Here is a 21,811-nt window from a genome sequence, read left to right as displayed (position 1 = left end):
AGCACAGAAATCTTCTTTTCTTTCTTTTTTTATGTTTGGTGACGTCTTTTTAAAGGCATATTTCTCAAATATAGCAGACTTTTTTTCGATCTTTTAACATATTTACTGAGGAGTCCACAAAGAGCGTTTATTGCACAAAATGCTGAATATCGTTATTTCTAGAGTGTAAAGATCTTTTTTTTTTAAACTTCCTTTATTCACCATAAAAATAACCTAAAATTACGGGCGCACTATAATGCATTTGTATATGTACATAAGGCATGGGTAAAATGAATATAAATCTTGTATTGCAGTGTATTTAATTATATATCAAACTAACAAATTATATCACGATAGGGTATAAATAATTAATTTGAGTCAAAGCTAATTAAAATACTTCATCAGATTGATGCAAAAATTATATAAAAGGCCCAGCTAACCCTCAAGGGTGCAATTATTCAGTTTAATTAGACTTCTGCTCGGGTTGAAGGTGTGCGTTGGACTTCATGGGTTAAAAAGAAGGACAAAGGTCTAATCACAGGGTCAGACAGGTCAGTCAGGGACAGGTCTTATCAGGTAAATACACTGAAAACACCTGTGTAGGCAGACCATAAATTATATAATGTCATAAAGCAGTCATGATCATTAATTTGCACAATTGTTTCTACTACCAATTTACAGCAGATTTATTGTCAATAACTGCTAAAATACCAGCTACAACACGCTGGCCGTACAGGACTCCTGTCACCCTGAGTCGGCTATAAAACCTCGGGGCGTTTCCAGCTGTTTGTAGCAACAAACTGGGTGTTTTTTAACGACACATCAGGACATTTCTAGCAGTTTTTGTGTTAATAAAACTGGGTTTTGTGTTTAAAACAGAGCAGCTGGGAGAGGAAAGGTGGAAGAGAGAGACATGCAGCAAAGGGGGAGAATCAAACTTGGGCAGCTAGGACTCAGCCTACATGGGGCACACACTGAGCTAGACGTTGCCCCAAAACTGGGTATTTTTTTAACATGAGGTTGGGACATTTTCAGTCGTGTTTCTGGCGACCAAATTAGGTATTTGGAGACAAAACATGATCTTTTCCAAACCCTAAACAAGTGCTTTTGTCCTAAACCTAACCACACCTTCACCACAGTGTTGTCACAGCACTAACTTGAAAACTGGATGTAAAGAAATGTAAAGTTTTAACATATTTGCTACTTGTGACACAAACAAATTTAACATATCAGTGTTTTGCTGAAATGAATGCCAGCATTCAAAATAGGCTGAATCTTTACAGATTGTGGCACGATCACAGAAGGGGCCACACGACGTTATTTATAACAAAAATATCTCAAAATAAATACATGGATTCAACCACGTAAGCTGTAATTACATCTAAAATAACAAAGACGTGTTTAGCAGTCCATTAAACACATTGCATATTTTGTGATTTGCAGAGAAAGAATCGAGTGGAAAAAAAACACACGTAGCCTTCAATACTTAAAAGGAAATGAGTGAACTGATTTTTGTTTTCGATTGGAGCCTTTTTTGGAAGCCACACTTTCCTTTGTATCACCAGAGGAAATGCCACAGTGTAGGTGAAACCAGCTTTGTGGTCTCCAATGGTCTGTTTTCTAGTAAGAAATCAAAAAAATGTTTAACAGTTTGCCACAAAGCAGACAGTATATATATGAATGTCGTCTGTGGATCCTTATTTCAGATTCTTTTTAAGGCCAAATGATTTTTATCACAGATTTCACAAACAAATGTGTCCTTGCTTGGTCTTTGTCTCATCTTTTTAAAACTATTCTTCAGGATTGTTCTCTCTTGAAGTGTCTGCTGTGAGGTAAAGGAGGCCAGAGTGACTTTATGGCTGCAGGACTGCATCTGTGTGATGATGATCCTGATGATTGATGATTTCCTCTGTGAAACAATAAATGCTTTTAAAGTCAAGAAACTGAACATCTAAAATCTGTCGCAGAGGTTTTTACCATGATGATCACCAGGTTAGAAACTTCTCTCCAGGAAACTTTCAAGGAAATTTATCAGACATGTATATTTATTTTTAATTTCTGGCATCAATAAAATTTAAATAATGTTAAGTTTCTCAGTTCCTCAGTACAATTTATGCATTGTTTTTTTATTATGAACTGTTTCACTTCTTTACCTTGTCACGGTTTGTAAATATGAATGTCTCAATACACTATATATATATATATATATATATATATATATATATATATATATATATATATATATATATATATATATATATATATATATGTGTATATATATATATATATATATATATATATATATATATGTATGTATATATGTGTATATATATATGTGTATATATATATATATATATATATACATATATATACACACTATATAGTTTTAGTACATTTATTTATTTTTATTTTTTTCATACAATATTTTGTGTGCAGTCATCACTATTTCTGCATTTTCCTTTACAAAAAAAATCTGATATTTTTTATCTGTTTTTATGCTTTTGTTGCAATGACACAGATCGATAAATCTGATTTTACTTTTTGAACGGTAGAAATTTCTTGTTTTAGGATTAAGTTTTTGTCATGATTTCGGCTCTGGGAGATGAGCGAACATGCACTGAATGCACCGCTCGTTCATGCATTAAATAACCGAGCGTTGACTGACTTGCGCGAGAGGTCGACTGTATAATCCAATGAAAATATTAAAGTTAAAAAAACAGCCACGTTCATGACACCATTATCAGCTATTCAGCAGAAAAGAAGATAATCCCTCTGGAGATCCTCTAATCTTTTATTAAAATGTCTCCATTTAGCTGCGGCTCTTTAAAGATGGCATCAGCGTCACTCAGTCTGGCATCAGCTCGTGCTGAGTTACGGGGCCGGCAGGGATGTTACTAATGGGCCTTTCCGTTTTCAGTGTCAGTCCTCATTTTTATTACACCGGTATAAAGTTTACTTTACCGTCTTACGTCACACTAAAAAGGCAGGTTCATTATTTTGCAAATGGAAATCTGTTATAGAAATTGAGCTTAACTCGGATCACGGCACATGTGGCTTACTTTTTTTTTAAATGTTTAGATTTAATTTATCTTTTCTATTTTAATCTATTTATTCTATTCTGATTTTTGTCTTTGAAGTGTTTTGATGTGAAGCACTTGGTGCATTTAATTTCTTTCTTGTAAAGCACGTTGGGCTGCATTTTTTGTATGATAGTGCTATACAAATAAAGTTTATTATTATTAATATTAATTTCTATAATTGAGCAAAAAAGGAAAAAGTAAGCTTGAGGAAGATAATGCTTAAACTACAGTGTAAAAAAAATCAAATGTTTATTAAAGACAGAAGCCAAGTGCAAATAAACGGCACAGAAGCATGAATTGAGATTTTGGAAAATACTGTGATTTTGAGCACTTTACAGCTTCTCAGAGGCAACATGTCAAACATCTGGCTACTAAAAAGCCCCAACTATTCATTTATTAAAGAGAAAGAATGAATAAAATATAAGAAAATGTACATTTTACCTGAGAAAGAAGTTGGAAAGCTTTTAACTATGTACATAAAAAAATGAGTTATGTCCTTGTAAACAAAAACTATTTAAAATTTTGAATGTTTTCAGCCAAGATAATTGGAACCACAAGGGGAGAATGAGAAATGCCCAAAATGCACCCCTTAAAATCCTCTAAAAACCATACAAGAATGAAGCAAGGGCTCACACACACACACACACACACACACACACACACGCACACAAAAAAAGGAAACAAAGACAAACTTTAGGAATATAAATAATAAAGGATCTGTGGGGGTGTTGGAAAAGCTTCACGTTGAGTCAGGGAGTGAGGATTCACCTCTGACTCACTCTCTTTAAATAGCGCCGAGCAGTTCCTCCACAGCGACAGTCGTCAGGTCGGAGTAGAAGTTGCCCTCGTTGTCTCCGCCTCCGAACACCAGCAGGGCTCTGCTGACGGAGCCCGCGTCCATATCCACGTCTCCGTCCTCCTCTGAGAAGCGGTGGTGGTGACCGGCTGTCTCCATGGTGATGATGGAGTGCCCCGCCCTGGGAACGGAGAGCTGAGGGAGCTTCACCTCCGTCCAGCTGTTGGTGTCTGAACCAATCAAACATACACACAAGGGATTCTTTTAATCATGTGAAGTCCATATTATAATTACTTATTAATAATTACTTTATTATTTAAAAATCAGAAGAATTGTTAGTTGCAGCTCTAGTCAGAAGGCTGGTCCACATACCAAATCACTTAATGTGCCCATGGCTCCCATATTCACTGTGTAATTTCTATTCCTTTTTATACTTTTCTACTATCAGTCTGGGTTATTGCTTTATGAGAAACTGACAGCAGTAAGTGTTCAATTCATTAATGTGTTTTTAAAATAAATAAATACATTTATTGAGAAATAGTAAACATTTCCTGGTTCCATCTCCTCAAATTTGAGGATGTGCCGCTTTTCTTGATTTTATTTTCTCCCACCACTGTAAATTAAAGGGTGGAGGACTTCATTCGTGTGTATTCGTGTGTGTGTAATTGTGAGTTGCCTCTCACCTGTGTCGAAGACGAAGGTGTCACAGAGAGCGTTGTTTCCGTTGTAACCCCCGTGGATCAGGAACTTTGTGTCTGAGAGCACAGCACTGCCATGCCAGCTGGAGCGCATGCACACACACACACACACACACACACATCCACACACACACACACACACACACACACACACACACACACACACACACACAAATACACAGAAAACACAAAAAAGAGCTGCAAATGAGACTTGACATTATTTGAAATTTCCTGATACCAGTGCAGAAATAATATATAAAATAAATTTAAAAAATAATGAATCTGAGCAGACAGTTTTTGACCAAAGCTTCTGATACATTTTGTTTGGTACACAGGTGTAGCTGTGTGTGTGTGTGTGTGTGTGTGTGTGTGTTTTTTTTTTTTTTTAGTTGTGTACCTTCGAGGAGAGGGGGCTTTCCCAGTTGTTTTCACAGCAGAAAACTCCATCAGACCTAACAAACACAACATTTTCATTTTAATATGCATGCATCGTATGTACTCTTCACCTCTATCCACAATGTATGTGTTTTGTGTGATACTGTGCATACAATAGATATGTGTGTGTGTGCGTGTGTGCGTGTGTGTGTGTGGGTGTGTGAAACCAAGATTTTCCCATAAAAAGCAGCAGGTGTGTGTCTTACCGAGGTCCAACATGTACATGTCATTGTAGCAGACGGGAGTGTCCCATCCACCAAACACATAGATCTTCCTCTCCTGCATCACACACGCAGAGTGACTGAAAGAGAAGCAAAGAGGGAGGATGAGACAGGGACAAAATGTGTGTGAAAAAAAGGAAAGATGTGCTGAAGATGACTTTTGGATGAAACCATCTCACCCTGAGCGGGGGGAGGGCTTGTCGCCAGTTACAATGGGCTGGTACCAGATGGAGAGGTGAGGGTCGAAGATATACAGTGAGTCACTGCAGCCGTCAGGTTCTGGGTTTGGACGCGGAAACACTCCTCCCAGCACAAACAGCTCTCCCCGAAACATACTGCAGCTGTGGTAGGCCAGAGGAGGGACCTTACCTTGAGCCTGAAGGAGACGAGAGACGTGGAGGAGGACATGAAGAAAGAGGACAAGCAGGAAAAAAAAATTGTAGAGTTAAAGAAGAGGTATGCGGTTTTCTGGAAGGGGAAAAAAAAAAAGCCCTGCCACTGTCGCTCTGTGAAACAGGTTGCTAATATTAATACATGAAGCAGCGATCTGGTACACACACACACACACACACACACACACACGCACACACGCACACACGCACACACGCACACACCTCCACCATTGTCCACTTCCAGCTCTGAGTGTCCAGGATGTGGACGTCATTGAACCACTTCTTGTTCTTCGAGCCTCCGAACACAAAGATCCGCCTGGAGTCTGGGTCGTAGACGGCCGTGTGGCCGATCCTGGCCTCAGGTGTTGGACCCTCTGCAAGGGTCTCCGCTGCAACCCAGGACATGTCCTCTGTTGGACAGAGACGAGAACGCTCACTCTGACATGCGCACGCTGGAAACTAAAATGAATCTGGAGCCAGATTGCAAAAACGTTTGTTTGTTGTTTATGAGTGACGGACCCGTGCAGAGCTTCCACATGGGATCTTTGCAGAACTGCATCCTGGCTCCCTGTCCTCCGATCACAATGGCTGTCTGAGCATCGATGGGACACACAGTCTGACCCCAGCGACCTGACGGGCTGAGCAACGGGGCTGCAGGAAAACCGGAGATTCTTTAAATGAAGAGTTAAATTCTCACACACAAGTCCAGGACACAAGTCTAAATAACACAGAACAACATAAACAACACAAACGCTGAAACATTTTACAGATAACATAACGTGCACCACAGCCTGTCCAAGTGTATGTACACGTAACGGAGTATAAAGTGAATTTAAGTTATGAAAAATGCGGTTTTATTGTTTCCTTTGAATACTGAGCATTTTACAGTGTGATCTTACATTGTTAACCCTTTATACTGCTACATTAGTCAGCTCTTTTTTGTTGTTTTGATTGCTAATATAAGTTTTATAGATGTTTTTTGTGTAACTTTTTGGCGCAGTTGTATTCTGGCGAGCCGCCTTGCGTAATGTGACCAGCACTGTGCTGCAGTTTTTTAAATCATCCATCTCCTGGTGTAAAATGCTTTGATTTTGCATGTTTAGGAGCAGAGGGGCAGATTTCACTGACCAGTGTCATATTATCTTTTGCAGCGAAGAAAAATGCTGGTAACAGATTTCTACTACTTGTTATCTGTCTTTGCTTCATCCACATCCATAACACACACAGAAAATATGATTCTGTGAACTCAGCAGGGAAACGATATGCACCAACGTACCAGCGATGGGACTTAAAGGTGAATAAATAGGACGAAAAGTGAAGATGTAAAAACTCACTGCTCTGTGTGGGAGTCTTGGCCTGCCTACTCTTCGCCCTGGCTGCACCGTGAGGAGGTGTTCTTCCCACAGTCCCCTGCTCCTCTCCTGCTCCACTGGCTGCAAAGAAGAGAAAGTAAAGACGATTTGATACAAGAATGAGCACACGAAGACATGCAGGACAATAAACGGTAAAATCATGGTATTAGACTTGTCTCTCTCACCTGTCCCCTTCACCTTTGTTGAATCTCCTCCGTTACTGAACAGCTTTTGGCCTCCTTTAGTTTGACCTCTGGCTTTCCGCACAGGCGTGGTCTTCTCCATGGTGCCATTTGGACACACGTTCTCTTCTTCCCCTCTCGTCATCATCTTCTTCTCGTCACCGTCTCCCTCCGACACTCGCTCTCTCTTCCTCTTGCCGTTGAGCTCCCGGGCTGCGAGGGGAGCCACGGTGTCCTGCGGCGGTCAACAGTCTGCGTCATTTATCATTCAGCAAAGACGCATTGTTTGAAATATGATTTCAAAATTGAAGTGGAAAAGAAAGGTTTGCTGTTACAGTGGGTACAGCGGTTCAGTGGGTCTGGCTTTTTGCAAAAGCTGTTGTTTTTAAATTAGAGAAACAGAGTCCCGCCATTTTTTTCAGCATGACATGTGCGGTTGAGATGGGTCGAGAAAATTGTGTTTTGATAATTATTTTGACATTATACCTTCTTTTACTACAATTTCAAGGTCTTTATCTGTCACAACCGTGGGTAAATGCAAATGTATGTTTTGTTCAAGCTTTCCTGATTCCATTTCAAAATAAAAGCCCTTCTGACAGCGTTTCTGTCAACAGAATCCTTTCATTTGTTAACACAAGGACTTTTATTATGAAATATATGCAGGCCCATGCTTTTAATTTTTACAAGTTCCATGACTTTTCAGGTCCAGAGGATGTGATTGTGAAATTCCATGACTTTTCCAGGATCTCCATGACTGTGGAAACCCTGTTTTAAGTATATATTTCACACAGATTACCTTTGGTGTGTACTCCTTCACCGACAGAAGCACTGGCTCTGACCAATCTGCTTTTACCTGAGGAAAAAAAATATCCAGAACTGCAATCTTTTTTACAAATAGACTTACAGATTTTTACTTTATTAAAGGGATAGTACAGATTTTTTCAAGTGGGGCTGCATAGCGTATTTTACCCACAGTCAGTGTATTGCATACAGTGTATATACAGAGTACAGAGTACCAGCATGGAAGCTAGGAAATGTACTGCTGTGCACGGCGAATAGTAGCAAGACGTATTGTAGCCACCTATAAAATTGGGCAATGGGCAACTCAAAGTATGTCATTTAATCCTGGAGGTTAGGGTTTGTCAGATATTTACCAGGTTTCCTCCTTCCAGGGTGACATTAAGTGTGACAGTGTTTGTCCAGGTTTCCTCTTCCCACTGTTCCCATGACAGACACCTGGAGGACGTTAACATTCACAGAAAGCTTACTCAGTCAATCAGATCATCTATACTGATCAGTGAGAGACAGTAATGTCCAAGACTCACAAGAACATCACAAGGCAGACAACTTTTACTATGTACAGGGTTCCCACACATTGTCACAGACAAAATTTCAGAACTTTTCATGACTTTTCATTGATCCAAAATATTTTCTGTCTTGAGCCACTCATCATATAAGATAAGATTTAAACATATACGATTCAAACTCTGTTCAAACATTGATTCAGCATCCTGCATGATGTGTTAGAGAACCATCGCAAATTTGACAATCCAACAATTTCAGTTTTTACAGTTACTGGCTGTGATAAATGGTGTCATTTCGGTGATTTTTAAAGAAAATGTGCCTTTCAGCAATATAAGAAAAAAAAAGCGCCAAATTTCTGAATTGTCTATAAAAATTGACAAAAAATGTTTAAAAGGCAAAAAAAAAATTTTTTTTAAATATATATCTCTATAAAAAAAACTTGCCATCTTAAAAGAAAGATATATTCAAATATATTGGAAGCTTTCTATAAAAACTGCCAGAAATAAAAAAAAAATCCCCAAATGTTTGAGTTCTGTATAGAAATTGCCAAAAAAATGTAAAGAAAAAACTTCATCAAAATGTCATGTTTTTCGTAAAAACAGGAAGCCCCTTTTTTAAAAAGGAGGAAAAATCCGCCTTGTGTGTTTTCTTTAAAAAATGCCATTTTCTATGGGTTCACCGTTATGTTATTTGAACATAATTTATTACATACAACGCATTTCCATGACAAAACTTTCAATGATTTTTACTAATTCCGTGACCTTTCCAGGCCTAGACAATGTGATTGTGAAATTCCATGACTTTTATAGGTTTTCCAGGACCGTGGGAACCATGTATGTGAGTTAGTAGTTAAATTCCTATTATAGAGACATGATCAGAGTAAGCTCACTTGTTATACGGAGTCAGTTTTCCGATAGTGATGGGGAAGCGGTCAGCGTCGTTGAGCTCCGCGTTGACGCAGATCCTCTCCCCCCACGGCCCGCTGCTGAACAGCACCACCTGCCGGACAGTGGCGGGAACTGCAACAGACACTCTGCACGAACCTTCAGCACTGGCACGGAGAAAAACAAGGAAAATAAAAAAAAATTAATCACTCACATTAGAGAAAACCTAGGCTAGAGATGTCAGGGTATTCATTAGCAAGCGTTCAAATCAACAGAGAAGCTAACAGACATATCCTTCGTTATAAACACGGCTCATTTGAAGAGGCGCCAAAGAAAAGCAAACGTAATGGTTAATGGCCCGAGCTGGTGGTAACGCTATTTAACAACGCTCGAGCTTCAGTTGAGATACATTTAGGTTCACATAACGTTAAAGTGTCAGGGTGAGCAGCTAGCTAACGTTTCTGTTAAAAGCAGTTATCGTTTGACGTACCTCAGCAGCCTTTGAGGCGGACCGTTTACTCCGAAAACCGCATATACTCCAAAATCTTCCATATTTGCGTTGTCGTCCGGCAAAGCCGTTTCCTGTTACAGCTCTTCCTGTTATCCAATTTTATTTGTTTTACGATAAATACCAAAACAGCGATATTTCTATCACCCTCTTTTCAACATCTCCCGCCACACAGATGTGTACAATATCTAAACTCCGCGCGACTTCTCGGTACAAGCGAGTGAGCGCCTGTTTTGTTGTTCAGAGTAACTGCACGGGCGGAGTCTACAGTACAGAGTATGCAGCTGGACTGGAGCTCCGCCCATGTAGGACATGCTGATATAACACCTAGCACACTTTGGGCTTCGACTCACAAGCCGCAAGCCAATCAGAGGCCTGCATTCAGCACTGTTGCGAGACGTCACAAAAAGCTGCGTTCAAGACCATTTTTCACCCATATGTTGTCACCACTGCTAAATTTGGGGCTATGAGGTCATATTTTACAACATTTTGTAACTGCACTGCTATTTCTTATTATTTCATTAATTTTGATCACTTTTAACTTATTTGTTTTAAAAATACAGTTTATATGAACTCTGTTGCTTATTGCCACTACATCTTATGCAAAGTAAATTTCATTAATTGAAAATAATAAATAAATGAAAAAAGGCAATAAAGCCAATATATCACATCATCAAATGGTAGAAGCATTTTGATTTGGTTTACATAATCAAGAAATTGCTTCCAATTTGAGCATATAATTCTTATAATTTAATAATTTCTTAACCCTGTTATGAGGTCTAATCCTACACAAGTGCTTTTAAATAGCCTATTTTCAAATAGCAGATTGGCTTGTTTTTCCAGCAGACTTAAAGCAGAAATTAAAGCTCAAACACACAGAAAATGTATGCAGAAAGCACACTATATTCACTAGGGTAATCTGTAGGCATGTGGTTGGTATTATTTTTATGCAAATCGACATCTGTGCTGTTAAATGTTTTCAAAGGCAGCCGCTTTTTCAAATGACCATACAACACTGAGCAAGCGAGCTGCCCTCAGAGCGCCACTCACACCGAAAGGTTTGTTACAACTACTTCGTTTTATGTTTATTATTCAAAGAAAAATGATCAGTGTCATCCACAAATGAACTACCTCCAGCTTTGCCTTTGTACTTTAACCGCAAGAATGACAACATTACGTTATCTAATGTGAGATTTGAAGGCTTAATGTCATCACTGGATCTTTCCTTCTTTGTTTGCAGTATGAGCAGATCCACTGTGAACTCTTCTTCTTCTGCCTCAACATATTTCTGGTCTGATTGTGATCCTTATGATGATGGTGCTGAAAAATTAGGAGGACCTTCGGCTGGCCTTCTCATCCTCATGATCACTCATTGCTTTGAATTCCTCGTTGGCACTCCATCCAATCTCTGGCTCGTCCGTCACATCTTTAAGAAAAGGTCAAAGGTTGCCGGCATCCTTCCTGCAGACTTCTTCCCCCTCCACCTGGCCCTCACCCAATTGTTGTTCTTCTTGTCCCTACCTACATTCGTTGCCAATCACTATCTGTGGAAGAATGCGGATGTGGGGGTTCTGATGACTTTTCTTACCTCCATGGTGGTCGTCCTGAAGCCGCTGCTCCTCTGCCTGGTGTGTGTGGAGAGGTACGTGGCTGTGGTGCGACCCCACGACTATCTACGGTAAAACCACACACAAGATGGAGCATAAGACATATTTTTTGAAATAGTTAGTGTAGTGGGTTGGTTAATACGGTGTCAAAACACTACAGCATTTCAGGAAACACTTCAACATTTCAGAAAACAAAATATAATTTCAGAAAACACTACAACATTCCAGAAAAACCATGCAACATTTTAGAAAACACCGCAAAATTTCAGAAAAAACCATGCAACATTTTAGAAAATACTACATTTCAGAAAACACTTTCACATTTAAGAAATCACAACATCTCAGAAAACTAAATATCATTTTAGAAAACACTAAAACATTTCAGAAAAACCATGCAACATTTTAGAAAACACCGCAAAATTTCAGAAAAACCATGCAACATTTTAGAAAACACTACAGCCTTTCAGAAAAACCATGCAACATTTTAGAAAACACTGCAAAATTTCAGAAAAACCATGCAACATTTTAGAAACTACTGCAACATGAAAGTAGTGCAGTGTTTTCTGAAATGTTATTTTGTTTTGTGAAATGTTATTTTATTTTGTGAAATGTTATTTTGTTTTGTGAAATGTTATTTTATTTTCTGAAATGTTATTTTGTTTTCTGAAATGTTAAAGTGTTTTCTGATATGTTGTAGTGTTTTGATCCTCAGGGACACCACAGTTAAGTGCAGGAACATCACAGTCGAAACATTTGGAACACAAGCTACAACCACAGGAACATATTCACAATGACTGACAGCTTCTACCTCAGGCAAACCCACAATAACTCTTAGAGATTTGATCATTTGTAGTAAAGATGTGAAACATTCATGCAATTCTCTCCGCTCCTTCCTGCCAGGTTCAAGGCACGTCGGTACAGATGGGGATGTTTGGGTGCTGCATGGTGCATTTACATCACCATGTCTGTAGCTGCTGTCGTTCGCCGCTCCGCCGTCACAGTGTGTTTGGTGTTCCTTCCTGTTCTAGCCATAGACACCTTCTGCAGCCTGTCTGTACTCAAAACACTAACAAAACCTCCACCGGGGGACAGAACGGTGATGGAGAAGAAGAGTGAAGAGAGGAGGAAAGGAGGAAGGAGGGAGGACAGGGTGAAGGAAGCTGATGGGAAGGGAGAGATGAATACCATGAAGAAGAAAGCCTTCATCACCATCGTTGTTATCCAGATTGTCCTCCTGCTCAACTACCTCCCCTTCATCGTCACCTTGCCTATGGATGGACGAGTTCCAGGTCGGACCCTGAAGTGTCAGTACTGGACGATGAGCCTAGCTGCTACAATCAGCTGCAGCTACCTGCAGCCTCTGCTCTACCTGCACAGACTGGGCCGGCTGCCATGCACCACCTCACAGAACGGCTAGTTTTACTCTCAGTATGCACTGATGTTTTGTATTTAGAGAGTTAACATCTATAAGCTTGTAAACTTTTAAAGCACATGTAACACTTAACACCTGGATCTACACCAGTTTTCTTGTGCTGCATTCAGACGCCTTTCACAGTCATTTTAACTTCTAAAATCTGAGGAAATTGGTTCGATTTATTTCAAAAACTTTGGAAAAAACATGATGAGCAACTTGGCAAGAATGTCCAGTAAACTGCAAAGAATTAATAAAAGGTGACAAGAAAAATATCTGAAAATGATGTGGGATGGATTATTAGATATTTAAAAACATATCAAAAATTACTTTTTTTTTTGCAAATTTTCTGGTAATTTTCTTCTAACTTTTTACAAATTTCTTGAGGGGGGCCATTTATTTTTCGGGGCCATTTAATGATAAAAATGGAATAGCAAATAGGACAAAGAAAAGGCCAAATCCAAAAAGGAAGTTGCTTTTTTTAAATGTCTGATTAAAATCTGTATTCTTAATTCAATTTGCAAATCCAGTAATTTAATTCTCTTTAAAACTGCATTTTCAAAAAGATTTTTAGATATAAATATGATATATTAATTCAAGAATTCTCTGATTTTTTTAAAATAACCATTTTTTAAAAATAATTATTTACTGATGGATTAATATTTGATTTGTCATTTATCAGATAATGAATTGCTTTGTTATGTTTTCCATTTATTTATAGATCAATTCAACATAATGCAAATGAATGCATTAATGCATATTTTAATTGTACAGTTAGTTATTAATTCATTGGACGTTTTGTTACTTTTTCCACAACACTTATGGTCCTCCATATGCAGGTAGAAAATTTGTATTTTTGATTTTGGGGCGAACTACCCCTTTAAAGACCACTTGGACGCAACCACATCATTCAAAACAATGATGTGGTTGAATTAAAGTTATAATCTCTGCTCCTGCAAATACACAGTGCAGCTGGATCTTTGTAACTGTATAAAACGCACATCTTTAAAGCGTGCTAATGTGCTTTTTTTTTCCATCGCAGAATGCAAAGCCACAGACTGCATGCCCAATGTGACATTAATGGATGGAAACATGAAAATGAGCTCACACGAACTCTTTGCATGTCTGAACATGTTTGCGTGCCGGCGACAATTTTCCACAACGCAACGCAAGTGTCAGAAAATTTGCCTAATAATATACATCATGCTATAAATGAAAACACTGACATGGGGAATTTGTTTAACAAAAACAAACACCTCAGCATGATAATAGTGAAAATACATAAGGACACTTTCAGGAGATATTTAAGGACATTTGTGTGGAGTAAAAATCAGAGAAACTTTGTCTAAGGTGGATATGAAGACCAAGCAGGAAGAGCCATTTATTAGAATATCCACAAGACGTCTGGTCAAAATGCCATGATATCGATATTTCATAATACACATTATCCATGCCTTCTGTGGGAAACAGTTAAATTAATAAACTTTTTTTTCATGTGGTTGTTTATTTCATATCCCTTTCATGCTCTGCTAAACTGTTTGTTAGACATCATTTCATTTCACTTTATCTCAATGAAAAAAGCATTAAAGCTAAATCATCCTGATTGAACTATCTCTACCTTTGGGTTTAGGTATGTTGTGCTGCAGAAATCCACTAGGTGTCGATACGTCTTCAAACAGTCTGCATTTTTAAGTTCGCCTCCTACAGGAAGTTTCTAACAAGAAAAGTCAGATGAGACATGAAGGCTCTGTGGTGAGATTTTTAAAGATAGGCATATTTTTTGACAGTTTCCAAAAATCTTACTAAACAAATTTATGTAACTTTACACAAATATAAAAGTCTAACAAGGGTTTAAGCTCAGTTAATGTAGCTAAAAATGACTATTTGCTATAAAATGAAACACTGGAATGATGTCTTCCAAAATAATGGACCATTCTTTTCTATAGATTCAAGTAAGACCTTATTTTGTTCAAAAGAATTTACGTTTAGAAAACTGATTATTTTTTCTCCTCCAGCCAATGTAACACCACATTGCTAAACTTTATACAGCAATTTTTGAGTATTAATAACAGTCAAACTGAACTGGATGCTTATGATGGTTTGTATGGCTGCTTCTGTGCTGTATATAACTTTGTCATTTTGTTTTTTTGTTGTTTTTTTACTGTCTAAAGCAATGCTCAGTCAAACAGTTGAATCGTCCTTTTATGGTTAAGGTAGTATGGCTGCCATAATAACATTACTATTTGTATTAAATAGAAAAATGATGAAAATTCACTGTTGTTAATACCATTTGTTTAATGGTATTCCCTTATATATATGATGGAATAATTATATCAGTATGATTTTTCACCATGTTTGAGATGTTTTCAATGTACTGCACTTGTAAATATTAAGAATAAATACATGGAAGTAATACTAGCACAGGTAATACTAATAATTACATGGTAACAAACCCATGTATGTTGTATACTAACATGTTACAAGCTTTATAATCGTGCATAATTATTGTTTTGCTTTTTTAATCTCTGTTTTACAGCTATCATGACGTGGGCTTGCTTATAAAGAAATCTACTTTGTGTAAATGTGTAAAACAAAAATGTTCATATCGTTGACAAAACGTCGCATCGTGTTCTTGAACGTACCTCGGGCAGCTCTTGATTTCGAAAAGCATTGTGGGATGGGATGCCGGTGGAAAGCTTCTCGAAGGAACTGCAAAGATGATGGTGAGTGAGTTAGCACTAATGCCCGAACATAAATGTCTAATCCATGTCCATCCTTCAGTTTGTCAACGGATATTTGCACCCCGACTATTCTCAGTTTAGATGAGTCCCTTATGGCGTAGTTTGGAAGCAATTATTTTGTCAAGATGATCTTTAATAACGGGTTTATTGTCAGCTAATCTGTTAGCCTCGCAGGATACCCGGCATCAATGGGCGTATACGATGCTAACGGGGATGCTAGCTGACATGTTACCGTTAGCTATTGATTAAAGATGAACTACGTTTTGCAGGCTACTGTTTGAGATCATAATTTAGGATTGTTCAATATAAGTATTTGTCTGTCATATGCTATGATAGCGTCTGCCATTGCAGCTCTGTTGGTTAGCAGGTTAGCTGCTTTGTGTTTAGCCTCTTTGTATGAGCTGCTTTAATGTTATAAGAAACATGTCTGACTATGTAGCTAAAGAGTTGTCTGCTTTCATTAAATACCAAACAATTGGTCATTCGGCATCTGTATTTGTTTATAGATTTGGTAGCCATGATTGAAGACCGATGCAGAGTAACAAAGACATGACAAAGTGAATCAGTCATTTGCTAAAATATGCTAGCTCATGTTAAGAAGCTAGTAAATAAGTACAAAATCTATTAAAGTCTTATGTATGTAGGCTGCTACTGTATAATGTGTAATATTATTTGCAGCTTAAACAGAAATGTGTTTTTTGACAATGTCTCTCATATCTGATAAGTGACAAAAGCATCACAGCCTGTATGTATAACCTTAAATGGTCAAATAATATAACCAGAACATATAGACTGTGTTCATAAGCTGAGGGTATGGCTCGGTTCAATATAATATTTAAATATTTTTTCAGATTTTGTGGTATTACAATCAATGAAGACTTAAGCAAAATTCCAACATCCAGTACAAATAAAGTGTGCTGCACATTTTTGGTTTTTATTTGATAGCTTTTAATGTGCCAGTGTGATGAGTTTTGACACCAGAATTTTGCAGGATTACAATTTATACATACGATGATCTTGGTTTTAGCTGCATGATTTGCAAAAAAAGATCAAACTGCAATTATTTTGACGGTTATTGCGAGTACAATATGAGTCGTGATTTTGTCAAAGTTAACTTTTGCATTATGTTGTCACTGAAAAAAAATTGCTAGGATCTACTCTGTACCAAAAAAGCATTTATGTTTGCGTCTGGAATATGATATGTAGTAAGGGGCATCTCTTTCACACCACCATGCTTCTTTCATAATGATATGTTATGGCGCATATGGCCTGTATCAAAAATCAGCCTGGATCACTTGGCCATATTGTGATTTTGATAATATTTCAGTTAATTGTGCAGCTCTTATCACGATGATTTCACCAACACAACATTGATCTATTGCTCAGCCCTAGTTTAATAAAGGAAAACAATGTTGTTAATGTTGCTTTTTGCCATTTGTTCTGCATCTGAACTTGGTTACAGTCGAGCTTCTTACTGCTTCCACTGATATTCTGTGTTGTGTGATGATCAGGAAATTGTAAACTATGGAAACATAACTGTGTAAGACAGTTTTTTTTTTTTAGATAAACAGGATAAATTACAATAGTATACCTGGCCTATTTTAGTGATTGGTTTGGCTTCAACTTACTTGATTTTACTCTCTTTCCTTCATATTTTTCTGTTTGTCTTCTGTCAATAACCTTTTCTTCCATCTTCATTTTATCCCCTTTTCTCTCCAGCCCACACCGGTTATCCTGCTTAAAGAGGGGACAGACACGTCTCAGGGCATTCCCCAGCTCGTCAGTAACATCAATGCCTGCCAGGTCAGAAAAACAGCTTCTCCAACCTTGATTCTTGTGTCATGTTTCATCTGTGCGTGTTTACCAAATGTACTTTAAATCAGCCTAAAAGTACCTGTTGGGTTGTTTTTTTTCCAGGTGATTGCTGAGGCTGTCAGGACCACCCTCGGGCCCAGGGGGATGGACAAACTGATGGTGGATAGCAGAGGTGAGGATGGAGGTAGATAAGGTTAAAAGGAACGGATTGCAGGATGAATTTCCCCTTACCAAAAAATTGTGATTAATTGTGTTTTCCAGGAAAGGCCACAATCTCCAATGATGGAGCCACCATCCTGAAACTGCTGGACGTGGTCCACCCTGCAGCCAAAACCCTGGTGGACATCGCTCGCTCCCAGGATGCTGAGGTGAGAACGTTGTTTTAAAGTTTGAACGCATGAAGACGTCAAAACGCCGTGCAATAACTTCACATAATCTTATTTCTGTCTTTGTACCCCCCCTCAGGTCGGGGACGGCACCACCTCCGTCACTCTCCTGGCTGCTGAGTTCCTGAAGCAGCTGAAGCCGTACGTGGAGGAGGGTCTCCACCCTCAGACCATCATCAGAGCGTTCCGCACCGCCACCAACCTCGCTGTCAGCAAGATCAAGGAGATCGCCGTCCCTGTGAAGAAAGACGACAAGCAGTAAGTGCTCCCTTCCGTTAAGTTATTTACATTGCAGCTACATCAAATTTGAGATTTGAACTATCCTTTGAGTATTATAACAACACTTAAGTTGGAGATAAATTTGGCTTGAAAAAGCTCTTCTTCCTGTCAGAGAGCAGAGGCAGCTGCTGGAGAAGTGCGCGGCCACAGCCCTGAACTCCAAACTCATCGCCGGTCAGAAGGATTTCTTCTCCAAAATGGTGGTGGACGCCGTCATGTCTCTGGATGAGCTGCTGTCTCTGAAGATGATCGGCATCAAGAAGGTTCAGGGAGGAGCGCTTGAGGTTTGTATCTTTACCAAACCTGCGTCTTAAATTGTTTATTAGAAGACATGACAGCAGCTGTAGGCAGGTTTCCATTAACCCTCAAATTGGGCAAATTGAAACAGCAAATATAAAATACACCAAATTGAAACATGTCAATAAAAAAAAAAAAACAATCTCCCATTTATTGCAAAAAGTTTTTATGTTTACATGAGGTGGTATTTAAGGTGACTGGAAAAAGCCATATTTCGCAAAACTGCAATGGAGACACTTTTTCAGGAATGATGCAGCAGACGCTACAGGAGCTGTTATTGCAGCGTATAATCTTCAAAAGTTGAGCAGATCATCTGGAAGTTTTTAATCCACAATTCCTCTGTGGAATGTGCTCGCATAACACGCCTTCGTCTCCTTTAGTTGGAAATAATGAGGGCTAGTGCGGCGGTTTCTATAGAGATAAACCTACTAATGTTTTGAGCATCCATCACCATGCTTTTTAGAATGTTATCACAAGAGGCACTAATGAGTTGTGAAAATCTGTAACGGAAACCTGCCTAGTGAGAAGTTAGAGAAACAAGCGAATAGGTCAGTCGCAGAGGATTTAGGCGAAGAAATAAGAGTTGAAATTTAAGAAGTGCAAATCCATCTATGTCATACTCTCATTTCACAGGATTCCCAGTTGATCTCTGGGGTTGCATTCAAGAAGACCTTCTCCTACGCCGGCTTCGAGATGCAGCCTAAACGCTACGAGAATCCAAAGATTGCTTTGCTCAATGTGGAGCTGGAGCTGAAGGCTGAGAAGGACAACGCCGAGGTCCGCGTGAAATCTGTGGAGGTACGAACACCACAGCACAGCAACCAGGATGTGAAATAAATTAAGTGCCGTGAAATGAGTTTCTTCCTCCCACCCTGTGATTATATTTAACCGTCTCTGCTCTGTTCTCTGCAGGACTACCAGGCCATTGTGGATGCAGAGTGGAACATCCTGTACGACAAACTGGAGAAGATCTATAAGTCAGGAGCCAAGGTGGTTCTGTCCAAGCTGCCCATCGGTGACGTGGCCACCCAGTACTTCGCTGACAGAGACCTGTTCTGCGCTGGCAGGGTGCAGGAGGAGGATCTGAAGAGGACTATGATGGTAGGACACAAACACACTCTGAATATTCCACATCTTTGAACCACTCAGCTGTATTCCTAAAAGATGAAGCTGGATTACTAGAATATTTGCCAGACTGTTTGCACCAAACTCACTGAAAATTGTCAACACAGTTGTTTTTGTGACAGGCCTACAAAAATATAGTTTGTTTCAATCCACTTGTGTGTTGCAATCTCACATTTCTTATGTTTACAATGATCTTTATCAAGTTAAATTGTGTGTAATGTGACTTCTAGGCCTGCGGCGGCTCCATCCAGACCTCAGTAGGCGCCATGACAGACAGCGTCCTGGGACAGTGTGAACTCTTCGAGGAGGTCCAGGTTGGAGGAGAGAGGTAAAGGGATGAGTTTTAGTCTTTTGTTACTTACGGAGAATTAAATTTGGAGTAAGCCAGGCGTCAGCTCACACGTCTCACGTCTGTGTCTGCAGGTATAACTTCTTTAAGGGCTGTCCGAAGGCGAAGACGTGCACCATCATCCTGAGGGGCGGAGCAGAACAGTTCACAGAGGAGACAGAGCGATCGCTGCACGATGCCATCATGATCGTGCGCAGAGCCATCAAGGTCAGTCGACGCATGGAGTTTAAGTGTGTGTGTGTGTGTTTATCACATGCAGCCATTATTGGTACATAATGTCATATTTATTAATAGCACTGTTACTGTTCCTTCATCTGTATGACCGGTTGTGTGGAGGTTTCCATCTAGTTTTAATTTTTTAATTTTTTAAACGTTTCCGATTCTTGATGCTAAATAAAAAAAATTAAAAAATCAAACTGAATAATGCTTCTAGGTCCAAATCAAATCATGCAAAATCTGAATCAAATTGTAGTCTCATTGGTTAGTATTAAATATTGCAAAATTTTGAGAAGTCTATCTGTCAGCAACTGACAGCAATAATCATTTCCATTTCCAGAACGACTCCGTCGTAGCGGGTGGAGGAGCCATAGAGATGGAGCTTTCCAAGTACCTGAGGGATTATTCCAGGACCATCCCTGGAAAACAGCAGCTGCTGATCGGAGCGTACGCCAAGGCTCTGGAGATCATCCCCAGACAGCTGTGCGACAACGCTGGCTTTGATGCCACGAACATCCTGAACAAACTGCGAGCCAAACACGCACAGGTGGGAAATAAAACGCGCTTACCTTAAACACAAGGCTTTGATTAAAGCACATGCATTTTATGGTCTGTTTGACTTTGTGCGCTCCGTCTGTCGTCTCGCTGCAGGGCGGCATGTGGTACGGCGTAGATATCAACAACGAAGACATTGCAGACAACTTCAACGCCTGCGTGTGGGAGCCGTCCATCGTGCGGATCAACGCTCTGACGGCGGCGTCAGAGGCAGCCTGCCTCATCCTGTCAGTGGATGAGACGATCAAGAACCCACGCAGCAGTATGGACGGACCGCCCGGCGCCGGCAGGGGCAGAGGCCGCGGCAGACCCCACGCTCACTAAGAGAAGCAAGAACAGAACCTCATTTTAAACTGGCGTTAAAATCCAAATGCAGGTAGAAGATTGTCTTCAGTGACCGTCAGGTTAGTTTTACACACAGATGCTCGTGCTGGATGTAGCTTGGCAGGTTTGATGTGCATTTGGATTTGAATTCTAGATAAAATTTGGTGTTTCTGCGTCAGTCACATTGCAAATGGCAGGTGTGGAGAAACAAATAAAAGGGGGGAAATGAGAAGTTCATCTGGCTGTTTCAAGACTTTTTTTTAAGATGGCTTACATTTCTTGTGTTTTCTTTGTCACCTGTTGCTTTTTCTTACTGATGTTTTCACTTGTTGACCTCGAGCACTGCATCTTTCCACGTGTAGCCATTTAACTGAGACGTTACACTGAAATAGTCCCCCCTTGGTTTTGAATCAGACACTCCTGTCCCCACAAAGTTCACTCTTCCTATGACCTGAAGCAGCCTTTCCATCATTTCTAATCTGGTTTTGTGTTCTGTGACGAACTGATGTGTAACATGGGAAGTAAAGCACTGATAGGATGTTGAGCAGTTCATCGATAAAGCTGTGTGAAACTATTTATTGGACCATTCTTATCAATAAATTCACAGCTGAAATCATACTGTTGACTCTTCATACGTGTGTTAATTTCAATGGTATTGCGGCTTCTAAATAAGTTTGAAATAGCTGCCCACAGACGCCATGGAATATGACCGACTGGCTGTATTTGGTTACTTCGGTTACTTGTTCATTGACTGCAGGATGTTTGAAGAGCTGCTGCGTGATGCTGAACTTATTTGTCAAATGCAATCAAAATACCCCAAAATAAAACAAGCCTTTCCAAAAAACAGTTCAAATCAATGGGGCAAAAAAACCAA

General features: G+C 39.3%; 2 protein-coding genes across 2 annotated transcripts; one reads left to right on the top strand and one right to left on the bottom strand.

Moving 5' to 3' along the window:
• Positions 1 to 3,293: 3,293 nt before the first annotated feature.
• krcp (kelch repeat-containing protein) lies at positions 3,294 to 10,088 on the bottom strand. The gene is made up of 13 exons (XM_042512547.2): positions 9,815 to 10,088; positions 9,330 to 9,491; positions 8,290 to 8,371; positions 7,932 to 7,988; positions 7,139 to 7,370; positions 6,936 to 7,034; positions 6,121 to 6,252; positions 5,824 to 6,011; positions 5,389 to 5,585; positions 5,195 to 5,289; positions 4,951 to 5,005; positions 4,539 to 4,636; positions 3,294 to 4,085 (listed from the first exon to the last, which is right to left on the bottom strand). The coding sequence occupies exons 1-13, from the start codon at positions 9,874 to 9,876 to the stop codon at positions 3,844 to 3,846; spliced, it is 1,701 nt and encodes a 566-aa protein (XP_042368481.2). The 5' UTR covers positions 9,877 to 10,088; the 3' UTR covers positions 3,294 to 3,843.
• Positions 10,089 to 15,501: 5,413 nt separating this feature from the next.
• Positions 15,502 to 21,555, top strand: cct7 (chaperonin containing TCP1, subunit 7 (eta)). Its single transcript, XM_042512163.2, has 12 exons — positions 15,502 to 15,573; positions 17,311 to 17,394; positions 17,509 to 17,578; positions 17,668 to 17,774; positions 17,872 to 18,050; positions 18,184 to 18,355; positions 19,002 to 19,166; positions 19,281 to 19,469; positions 19,724 to 19,821; positions 19,917 to 20,049; positions 20,399 to 20,605; positions 20,710 to 21,555. Exons 1-12 carry the CDS (start codon positions 15,568 to 15,570, stop codon positions 20,935 to 20,937), a joined length of 1,638 nt encoding a protein of 545 aa, XP_042368097.1. The 5' UTR covers positions 15,502 to 15,567; the 3' UTR covers positions 20,938 to 21,555.
• The last annotated feature ends 256 nt before the right edge of the window (positions 21,556 to 21,811 follow it).

This window comes from Plectropomus leopardus, chromosome 23, assembly GCF_026936395.1.
Source record: "Plectropomus leopardus strain MGB_pleo_1.0 chromosome 23, ASM2693639v1, whole genome shotgun sequence".
In the NCBI taxonomy this organism is placed as follows: domain Eukaryota; kingdom Metazoa; phylum Chordata; class Actinopteri; order Perciformes; family Serranidae; genus Plectropomus; species Plectropomus leopardus.
Note: the sequence above shows the minus strand (reverse complement) of the source record. Positions and strands in the feature narration are given on the sequence as shown.